The sequence below is a fragment of the Aquarana catesbeiana genome, linkage group LG13 (assembly GCF_042186555.1).
Source record: "Aquarana catesbeiana isolate 2022-GZ linkage group LG13, ASM4218655v1, whole genome shotgun sequence".
In the NCBI taxonomy this organism is placed as follows: domain Eukaryota; kingdom Metazoa; phylum Chordata; class Amphibia; order Anura; family Ranidae; genus Aquarana; species Aquarana catesbeiana.
Window position 1 is genome coordinate 168,733,338 of NC_133336.1, and position 12,033 is coordinate 168,745,370.

General features: G+C 41.1%; 1 protein-coding gene across 1 annotated transcript; it reads right to left on the reverse strand.

Annotated features, from left to right (window-relative positions):
• Positions 1-9,061: 9,061 nt before the first annotated feature.
• On the reverse strand, positions 9,062-9,997 carry LOC141116584 (olfactory receptor 10A7-like). Its single transcript, XM_073608978.1, has one exon. The coding sequence runs from the start codon at positions 9,995-9,997 to the stop codon at positions 9,062-9,064; it is 936 nt and encodes a 311-aa protein (XP_073465079.1).
• Positions 9,998-12,033: the final 2,036 nt, after the last annotated feature.

Sequence of the window (12,033 nt, forward strand, 5' to 3'; positions counted from 1 at the left end):
CTAGGTGAAGACAGCCCATCGAAGTGGATGCACATGCAGCAATGGCATGAACACAATTGCATGTCATAGTTTGATATGTGGGCAGGAGCAGGTTCATGGATCTGAGCGCACTTTAATCCAGGGTTTGTTTGCAGCAACCCAAAAAATGGAGCACTAGCCGCCACTAATCGTGAGTACAAATTTTATAAATGGCAGTTCTTTATCTGTGGACTAGAATGTAAACACTGTGAAGGTTAAAAGTGAGCACACTGATGACTTACCAAAGTTCTCACTTAACAGCAAAGCATAGAGTTTGTTTATCAACAGCAATTCTATGTAGCCAGTGACACTAATGTGGATAAAGAAAGCTTTGTGTACATATGGGATTACAATGGCATTGTAAATCCGGCCACTGACAGATCAAAATTTGGCCAGTTCAGTAGGAACCGGACCAATTTAGATCCATTCATGGGCAAGCTGGTTGTACTGAAGTTAATCCATCAATCAACATCAGTAAAACCAGCCTGTTTTTTTTTTTTTTGCCCAGTCACTGCCGACGGCTATAGCTGCCAGGACACAATAGCGCTGCAGGAGTTATTCCCCCATCAGCACTGACTGAATGTGTTGATGGGGGAATATAGCAATTTTCTTTTCTTCAATCTGTGATTTGAGAGAAAGAAAATTTCCTAATTTATGGCTTACCTAAGTCCAGTGCACAGGGAGATCGAGGGGTAGATTTACTGAAGGCAAATTTACTGTGCACTTTGCAAGTGCGTTTGCATTCATTTTCCCCGGAGCTTAGTGAATGTGGTGAAGCTTCACTTTGTAAAGAATACCCAATCCAGTGCCATTAAAGTGAATAAAATAAATAAATACAAAATTTTTGCTTGCACATTATTGGGTGATGGAAATCAGCAGATATTTACCACATTTACTAAACTCTGGGGACAATGATTGCAACTGCACTTGCAAAGGGCACAGTCTATTTGCCTTTATTAAATCAACCCCCTAGTGTTTTTAAAGATACTTATTTGAAGTTACCCAGAATAAGCATATATCTTTCTTTTTTGCAAGGTGAATGTGAAACCTCTACTTCAACCACTTCAGCCCCAGAAGGTTTTACTCACTTCCTAACCAGGCCATTTTTTTGTGATACGGGACTGCGTCACTTTAACTGACAATTGTGCAATTGTGCAACGCTGTATCCAAACAAAATGTATGTCCTTTTTTCCCCATAAATAGAGCTTTATTTTGGTGGTATTTGATCACCCCTGCGGTTTTTATTTTTTGCTCTATAGACAATAAAAAGCAACAATTTTGAAAAAAAAAAACAATATTTTTTTACTTTTTGCTAAAATACATATCCCAAAAAAATATTAAAAAAACAAATTTATTTATCAATTTAGGCCACTATGTATTCTTCTACATATTTTTGGTAAAAAAATCTCAATAAGCGTATATTGATTGGTTTGCGCAAAAGTTATAGCGTCTACAAAATAGGGGATAGATTACGGACTTTTATTTTTTTTTTATGTTTTTACTAGTAATGGCAACGATGTGCGATTTTTGTGGGACTGCGACATTTGTGGTGGACAAATCTGACTCCAAGTGACACTTTTTGGAGACCAGTGACATTATTACATTGATAAGTGCTATAAAAATTCACTGATCAATGTGAAAATTACACTGGCAGGGGGCGCTCAAGGGGTTAACTGTGTCCCCTAGGTGTGTTATAACTGTAGAGGGGATGGGCTGCCAGGGACATGACAGAGACCACTGTTCCTGATCACTGGGAACAGCAGATATCTGAGATGTTTCCTGTCAGAACGGGGATCCACCTTATTTATAGATCCCCCTTCTGCCTCTGTGTACAGTGATTGTGGGTTCCCGGCGGACATCGAGTCCAGCATCATGCAGCCCACAGTTTTGCATGCATGGACCGCCGTACATGTACGACGGTTCGTGCAGGAGAGCCCACCTGCGGCAGTATAACTGTGGCGGCTGGTCAGCAAGTGGTTAATAGAGAAATCAGGTTCCCTAAAATTTGCTGTTTACCCCTATTCAGGAAACTTACTAACACCCTTGCGCTGTTAGATTATGAGTATAGATGTTCTCTACATTATCTAAAATTGCTTTGGGGACTGTTTTTTCCTATCCATCCAGCCATGTACAATAATGTTGGTGGAACCATGGATCCTTTTTTACAGTGGGTTTTGATATACAGTATGTCTAAGTGATGATCTGATTGATCTTGTCTTCTCCTAGACAGTGAAAAGATTTATTTTGGTTGGTTGCTATAAGTCTCGTAGGCTATCTACATGGATACATGGATTGTATTCTCCCATTTCTGCAATCCTGGCAACCTCACCAACATGCCCTTTCATCTCTCTGATCACAACCTCATCAGTTTCACTGTATCCTTGCCTCCAACCACCCATCCCTCCAAGCAGCAAACAATTACTTGTAGGAACCTTCGCCACTTTAACCCTTTTTTTCTGCTACTGACCACCTATATGACATAATCTCTCCCCTGTTCTGTCCTGACCTGGCCACCTCTGTCTACAACAGTTCACTCTCATCATCACTAGATGCACTTGCTCCTCTAACCACACACAGAATCAGGCCCCGACCATTACAACTTTGGCAAACTGACAACACTAGAAATCTCAAGTGACATTGCCGTGCTCTTGAACGACTGTGGCTTAAAACCAAATGCCTGCAAGACTTTACCCTATATAAATCTGCCCTTCTAAAATACAATTCCTGCCTCCATGCTGCCAAACAAGCCTATTTTGTCTCTCTTATTAATACCTTGTCATCCAGTCCCCGTCGGTTCTTCTCAATCTTTGACTCTCTGCTTTGTCCCCCACCCCCTCTATTCATTAACTCACTCACTGCCCAAGAGATTACCTATCACTTCAAAGACAAGATTGATGCAATTTGTGAGGACACCTCCACTGTGCATACATCTTCCCTACCCAACATACCTTGCCTAACAGCACATTCAATATTCTCCTCTTTTGAATTGGCTACTACTGAAGAGGTTAAAAAACTTTTCTCAGATAACCTAACCAATTGTCCCTTGGATCCTGTTCCCTCACAACTACTACGGTCACCCTCTTCTTCTATCCTATGTTCCCTCATTCACATCTTCAATCTCTCCCTCTCTAGTGGCACCTTCCCCTCCCCTCTAAAACATGTGCAGATCACCCCCATAGTTAAAAAGCCGTCCCTGGGCCCCACCAACCTGAATAATTTAAGACCCATCTCATTGCTCCCATTCACATCTAAACTTCTAGAACGTTTAGTCTACAACCGTCTTAGCTCCTACCACAGTGAAAATAACCTTCTTGACCCCTTACAGTCTAGCTTTCGATCGCAGCACTCCACAAAAACTGCCTTACTAAAATGCACTAATGATTTACTAACTGCTAAAACCAACAGCCAGTACTCCATACTCCTACTACTTGACCTCTCTGTGGCCTTTGACCATACTGTTGACCACCCACTCCTTCTCAATAAACTACATTCCCTTGGCCTCCAAGATTCTGCTCTATCCTGGTTCTCTGCCTATCTATCACAGCGCTCCTTCAGTGTTACCTACAACTCTGTCTCCTCCTCTCCATTGCCCCTTTCTGTGGGGGTCCCCCAAGGCTCTGTTCTTGAACCCCTTCTCTTCTTTATCTACACCTCCTCCCTTGGTCACTTGATAACCGCCCATGGCTTCCAATACCACTTACACGCCGATGACACCCAAATCTATCTGTCTACTCCTTACCTCACTCCTTCAGTCTCCTCTTGCATTACTAACTTACTAACTGACATATCAGCATGGACGTCGCACCACTTCCTTAACCTTAATCTCTCTAAAACTGAGCTATTAATATTCCCCCCTGCCCGTGGCCTCCCTCCATTATTTTTCTATCAAAATCAACAATGCAACCATCAGTCCCTCCCCTCACGCCAGGGTACTAGGTGTAATCCTAGACTCTGACTTGTCATTTCAGCCTCAAGTCCAATCGTTGTCAAAAGTTTGTACAGTACCTGACCGCAAGATTGTGTTTCCAGGGCGATCCCATCGCGCTGGTTCTCGGCGACAGGATACTGTGCATGTCGCGCTGGCTCACTCATCTGGAAAGGAAAATGTTTTTTCCTTTCGCGATGAGTGACAGGCAGTGCTGACAGTTGTCTGGTATGAATCCTGAGAGGAAACGCCGCGCCAAATTTTAAATGAAAAAACCGGCGTGGGTTCCCCCCCAGGGGCATACCAGGCTCTTAGGTCTGGTATGGATTGTAAGGGGAGTCCGGCAGAAGATACGGGAGAAGAACCGGACAGCGGCAGCAGACCGAGCCCCCACTAGCAAGAGAGCTGGAAGAAGATAGCGGAGGGGCCCGGGAGAAGAGGCGGAACACCAGGAGAAGAAGTTGGAAGAAGACCCCCAAAGTCGGAAGAGACCCCCCCGGAGCTGCCTAATAAATTTCTTTAAAACCTGCGTGGTGTTTTTTTTTATTAACACTTTATTTTCCTAGGTGAATGGGTAGGGGTACCATGTACCCCATACTCATTCACATAGGGTGGGGGACCAGGATCTGGGGGCCCCCTTATTAAAGGGGGCTCCCGGATTCTGATAAGCCCCCCGACCGCAGACCCCGACAACCAACGGCCAGGGTTGTCGGGAAGAGGCCCTTGTCCTCATCAACATGGGGGCAAGGTGCTTTGGGGTGGGGGGCCCGCAGGCCGCCCCCTCCCCCAAGGCACCAACCCCCCATGTTAAGGGCATGCGGCCTGGTACGGTTCAGGAGGGGGGGGCGCTCGCTCTTTCCCGCCCCCTTTCCTGACCGGCTGGGCTAGGTGCTCAGATAAGGGTCTGGTATGGATTTTGGGGGGACCCCCACGCCGATTTTTTTGGCGTAGGGGGTTCCCCTTACAATCCATACCAGACCTAAGGGCCTGGTATGCCCCTGGGGGGAACCCACGCCGGTTTTTCATTTAAAATTTGGCGCGTCGTTCCCCCTCAGGATTCATACCAGACAGTTGTCAGCACTGCCTGTTGCTCATCGCGAAAGGAAAAAAAAGTTTTCCTTTCCCGATGAGTGAGCCATCTCGGCGCTGGCTCCCGCGACGGGTCTCGTAGGTGTCAAATCTCGACGAGAAAAGCAGCGAGATTGACACAATATCGCGGTCACCTACTGTAGAATTCACCTCCGTAACATCTATAAAATTCACCATTTTTTAACAAATGAAACCACCAAGCTCCTCATTCACTTCCTTGTTGTCTCTCACCTTGACTATTGCAACTCCCTTCTCATTGGCCTGCCCCTCCATAGACTATCTCCTCTTCAGTCTATCATGAATGCTGCTGCCAGACTTATCCACCTTACCAACCAATCAGTGTCTGTCAACCCCCTCCTCCAATCCCTACACTGGCTCCCAATTACTCAGCGAATTAAATTCAAAATACTAACTACAACATACAAAGCCATTCACAACTCTGCCCCGAGCTACATCACCAATCTTATCTCCAAATATCACCCAAACCGTCCTCTCCGCTCTTCCCAAGACCTCCTACTCTCAAGCTCTCTCATCTCCTCCTCCCATGCTCATCTCTAGGATTTCTCCAGAGCCTCTCCCATCCTCTGGAACTCGCTACCTCAACCTGTCCAGCTATCCCCTACTCTTGCTACCCTCGATCCCTGAAAACTCATCTCTTCAGGGAAGCCTATCATGTCTCCAACTAATCTTTTACCACTTCCATCAACTCAATCCTCACAGTTACAACCCTTTGTACCACCTGCCCCACCCTATTAGATTGTAAGCTCTTCTGAGCAGGGCCCTCTTAATCCTCTTGTATTTTATTGTATTATAACTGTATTGTCTCCCTTTTATATTGTAAAACAATGTGTAAACTGTTGGCTCTATATAAATCCTGTATAATAATAATAGTAATAATAATACATAGTTACATAATTAGTCAGGTAAAGCCCAAATTAACACAGATGAAAGTAATCAAAGCAACACAATGTAAAAAAATAGTATCTGCATTATTATACTAACCTGAACACTGCCTAATGTGTTGTCTAAGTAATTTTCTAAGTGCATGCTTTACCTCTCTGTTTCTGAAAGTATAAATAAAGGGATTCAGGAGTGGAGTAACAACAGTGTATGTGAGTGCAAGAAATGTATCATAATGGCTGCCCTTAGGTTTAACATACACAATAATGGCAGAACCATAAAACAGACCAACTACAATAAGATGAGATGAACAGGTTGAGAAGGCTGTCCTTTATCTAAAAAAGGTTTGTTCCCCAGTGGGGCATTAAAACAGCAATGTGCAACATCACAACCACAAAATCATGTGGTTGAATACAGTGTATACATATAAAGTCTGATCCAATGATAAAGTTCATATTCCATAAAACGGTGAAAAAACACATTCAACATATCATTACATTACATGGTGTTGTATGATATATAAGCCCCAATGCATTTTGACCTAGAGACGGTCTCTTCAGGGGGCACATTTGGATCTAAAAAATATAATACATATGTTCAGAATTATAACATTTTTTGTAATTCGTCACATTAAATAAGTCATAGTGGTGGGTTTTACCGTTAAAGGATGGAATAAGTTCTAAGATGATCGGAGCCATTGGAGAGTCCGAAGGGTGTGCAGGCCACCCCCCCTCCCCAGAAAAGAGGAGCCAACCCAAGGGGCTTACAAGGAGCCACACTGGTACACACCTCCCGGGTGGTGAAGGAGCATACACCTGCAACAAACACCCATTGGTAGCCATTAGTAATTTAATAAACTAGTAATTGAATCATCATTGTAAATGTTATTAGTTGTATATATTGAGACTGATAGCATATAAAAATATCAATGTATACGTTTTTAAAAATGTTGTTTGCGTCCCATGAAATTAAAAATAAATATAAAAGTAAAAATAAAAAAATAAATAAATGAGTAATCAAAGTAAATTAGTATTTAGTTAATGCATGAAAAAAAGGGGGTGTGCTGATGTGGAAAAGTAGTACATAAATAGTAGTATTCAATAATACTACAAATAAAAAATGTGGTGCACAAAGAATACAAAGTGTGTGTATAAAAACGTGCACTGTGGATAAAATTATGAAGTCACTATGAAAGTGCATCATGTGATGGGAAGCATGGTGTATATCAACCAAATGCTGGCAGAACGTGAGAAGGTGACAATAAAGAAGGAATGAAAAACAAAAACAAACTCAAAGAGTAAAAAATAAATGTGAAAAATAGGAAGAGAGCCAATCGAATGTGACAGTGTGTGAGTGATGATGTGATATGTGGAGTGAAACAGTGTGGTTCAAAAAAATATAATAATTAACATAATTTACCTTATATTGTGTTGCGATTCGTATAAGCTATAGATTTGATATGGGGTTTGTGAAGCTTGTTTGGTGTTGCAATGGGTGCAATGCCATCTATCCTGGCCTACATGGGATTCTTGTTTGATTATTAAGCATTCAGTCTCTTATATATCTAGAGTGAGGCTAATGAGATGATTGTGAACAGGTGCAGAACTCCCCCACTCCCCCAAGGACATGGCGTGAGGGCTGCCAAAGGAGCGGCCCACGTGTGGCTCCCTCGGCATCCCGGAAGGCCGGAGGGCCTCGACCACCATCGTCATCTCCGTCGCAAAACGCGTGACGTCATGACGTGCGCATGCCAAGGACCTCGCGCACTCCGCCACCACCAGTCTGGAGGTGAACACGGGACGCCGCCGGCAGGGTGAGGCTCGCCTCGGTGACTGAAAACAAGTGTCGACTAGAGCAAACAAAGGGGCACACGGAAAAACTCCACATACCCCCACCCTGCCGGGAAGCCGCGAAGCGGCCGAACTCCACCCCCCAGGGGGGGACAGGCATGGCCACACCCCTCGGATCTCACAAAATGGCCCTCAGACAATCAATATGACATAGAACATACTAAAGGGATATATTAATGATGAATTAGATGAGGTCATATAATGTACCAAAAAAGGAACAGTAGATATTGTGTGTTGTACATAGGAGCAGTGTGCTAGGACCATAACCCCATCTTCCTGCATGGGATCCAATAAAATTTAACCACAAATACTGTGTAGGATATTTGAGCATCATGCGATACAGGAGTCCATTGGATTCCTCCTGATGGAGTCCATTGGATTCCTCCTTATCCACCTTACCAACCAATCAGTGTCTGCCAACCCCCTCCTCCAATCCCTAGACTGGCTCCCAATCACCCAGCGAATTAAATTCAAAATACTAACTACAACATACAAAGCCATTCACAACTCTGCCCCGAGCTACATCACCAATCTTATCTCCAAATATCACCCAAACCGTCCTCTCCACTCTTCTCAAGACCTCCTACTCTCAAGCTCTCTCGTCTCCTCCTCCCATGCTCATCTCTAGGATTTCTCCAGAGCCTCTCCCATCCTCTGGAACTCGCTACCTCAACCTGTCCAGCTATCCCCTACTCTTGCTACCTTCAGGCAATCCCTGAAAACTCATCTCTTCAGGGAAGCCTATCATGTCTCCAACTAATCTTTTACCACTTCCATCAGCTCAATCCTCACAGTTACAACCCTTTGTACCACCTGCCCCACCCTATTAGATTGTAAGCTCTTCTGAGCAGGGCCCTCTTAATCCTCTTGTATTTTATTGTATTATAACTGTATTGTCTCCCTTTTATATTGTAAAGCGATGTGTAAACTGTTGGCTCTATATAAATAATGTATAATAATAATAATAATAATAATACATAGTTACATAATTAGTCAGGTTGAAAAAAGACACAAGTCCAAACTATATAAAAAAAGATAAAATCTAACCTAATAGATTTTTTTCCTTGGGCATATTGACAAATGTGATTAAGTCTCTCAGTCGCAACGTGGTTATCATAATGGCTTTAACATGCCATTTCTACTTAAAATCAATACACCTTATATAGAATATTTGTGTGTTAAAATACATCTAACATATATTAACAGCGAAGGTAAAGCCCAAATTAACACAGATGAAAGTAATCAAACAATGTAAAAAAATAGTATCTGCATTATTATACTAACCTGAACACTGCCTAATGTGTTGTCTAAGTAATTTTCTAAGTGCATGCTTTACCTCTCTGTTTCTGAAAGTATAAATAAAGGGATTCAGGAGTGGAGTAACAACAGTGTATGTGAGTGCAAGAAATTTATCATAATGGCTGCCCTTAGGTTTAACATACACAATAATGGCAGAACCATAAAACAGACCAACTACAATGAGATGAGATGAACAGGTTGAGAAGGCTGTCCTTTTACCCTCCCTGCTTTTAATATTCAGAATAGTAACTATAATATGAATATATAATGTGGCGATTATAACAAAAGGCAAAACGATTGAAATAAAAGCTGCCACAACTGTAACCAGACTGCTGTTAAAGGGGTCAACACAAGCCAAATTTTGTAGAGGAGCCAGGTCACAGAAGAAGTGGTCAATCTCATATGGGCCACAAAATTCCATTACAACTGTACAAAATGTAGGGAAGGATGCAATAAAGAAGCCAGCAAACCATGGAAAAGCAGCTAACTGAGAACAACATGTATTGTTCATAATTGTAGAATATCTTAGTGGATTTTGAATAGCCAAATATCGATCAAAGACCATTAATGCAAGAATAAAGCATTCAGTTTCCCCCAATGCGTTGAAGGCATACAGTTGTATAAAGCATCCGCTAAATGATATGGTCTTGTTACTTTGAACCAAGATAACTAGGAGCTTTGGAACTGTTACCGAGATAAACATTATTTCTAAAACAGCAAAGATGCTAATAAAAAAATACATTGGATTATTTAGAGCAACCTCTGTTCTAACTAAAATAATGATAGTTAAGTTTCCAAAGACACATATAATATAGGCTAGAAGAATAACACAAAAGAGTACAGTTTGAAAGTTGTGGAAGTTGGAAAACCCCAATAGAAGAAATTCTTCCACCAAAGTGTTATTTGAATCTATCATTTTTATTATTAAATACCTATGACAGAAAACAAAGAAACATTTAGTTGATGGACTTGAGAATGATAACATGCTTAGTAATTTTGAATTTTATTTTGTATGCCTATTGGCTGAAGAAAACATTTTTTTTTTCAAATATAATTTTTAATGAAACTCACAATGGGCAAAAAGAAGTCATTGCATCCACTTTGTGAAAAGATTGTATACATCAGAAATAGAACTTACATGTATATAAAAAAACTGTTTTGAAAGTATATAGAATACAGACAAATATCAAGAGAGAAGGTTAATAAAAATTTATAAAAATAAAAGATAACGATTGGACTATGGAGTAAAACTTGAGGTCTCCCAAAACAATTTTCCCATTTTCAATGGTCAAAAGAAGTTGAAAGAAAGAGAAGAAAAGGAAGAAAAAAGGAAAAAGTAAAAGAGGAGGGGGCGTAGGGGGGAAAAAGGAGGAGAAAAATAAAAGGGGGGGTTGAGATGGGGTTGGTTCAGGATAACTAAGGTATTCGGGCAAAGGAACAGCAAGTCCCTCCTTCCGGCACGTTTCATCACAATCTGACTTCGTCCTGGGGCACGGACCGTGTGCTGACTCACCGCTTAAATACTGCAAACATTGGAAACCACACCTCGATCTGAACCTTAGGCGATCAGCCAAAAATTTTCCATGTTTGAAGATGGAATTTTGCCCTACCAAATCTCCATATAAACTGATAATATTACAGCCACCTCCAGCTGGTAGGATGGTGATTATTGACAAATGGAAACTTTTATCATGGAACAGACCATCACTCCTCCCTATATAAAAAAATCTACTTGCTAGTATTAAAAATATATTAAACCTCATAACTAGGCCATAGTTATTTCTAAATGATAGCATGGTAATATATGAATACATTAAAGGGCCACTGTATCAGCCCTTTATTTAGGCATTTCTGGTTAGTCTAAGGAGTCATCCATACATTAAACCCTCTCTAGCGCTCCACAGCAGCCCCCAATGGTCGCCATTAAGAACATCCAAACAAATAAACCAACATTTTATTTTGGACTCTTCTAAATGTACCCTAGATTAAGAACAACTTATAACATCCAAATTGATACCCAATTCCTACTCAATTGAAAAGAAAAATAAAACAAAAAAAAACTAAAAAAAAGGGGAATATTTAACCAAATAAGTGTCACTAAGCAATCAATCACAGTGATTCCCAGTGGTATTTTATGAATATAACATTCCCCTTCAGATGGCAATTGGAAAAATTGATCAAAAAATGAATAGAAACTTGAAAACAAAGGCTATAGCCCAAGACTCAAATCGAATTTACACAATCTAGGCCTGAAGGTCCAGTACTTAAGAATTGTCAATAAAAGCATTGACATTAACATCCACATTTAATCCATATGGAACATATGACTTGATCCTATAAATCCATAACATTTCAAACCTGGAAATCTCCCTGACTAAAGATGTACCCCTCCAATGGGTGCTATACTTGTCTATCCCTAAAAAAATTGTATTGTATAATGATCTTTACTGTGTACAGTCAAATAATGCTTGGACACAGAATGATTTTTGAAGCTTTTTTTATATTGGTAATATGCTAATTTAGATTTAATTTAGACATTTAAAAGATGTTTGGTCCAGTCCACATACTGTAGCCCACATGGGCATTAAAGTAGGACCACCCCAACTGTCGAGCATGTGATAAATGTTTTAATCTCATGTTCCACTGAGGTACTGGAAGAAATTCATTTTTGAATCCTCCTATTCTCACAGCCATTAAAAGAACACACTCAGCATTTCCTACATCAATAGAAACCTGTAAGGTTCTGGAAGAAGCTAGCTGTCTTTGTAGGGGGATTGAAAACAAGCTACTTTATCTCTCAGAGAAGGAGCACCTTTATAAACCACTTGGGGTTTATTGGGCAGAGCGGTGTTTAAACATTGGCATATATTGGGTAATAATGAAAGTGTTACTAAAGCGCCAATATGAATAAATAAATAAATGATATAAAAGATAACCAAATGATTAAGCTGC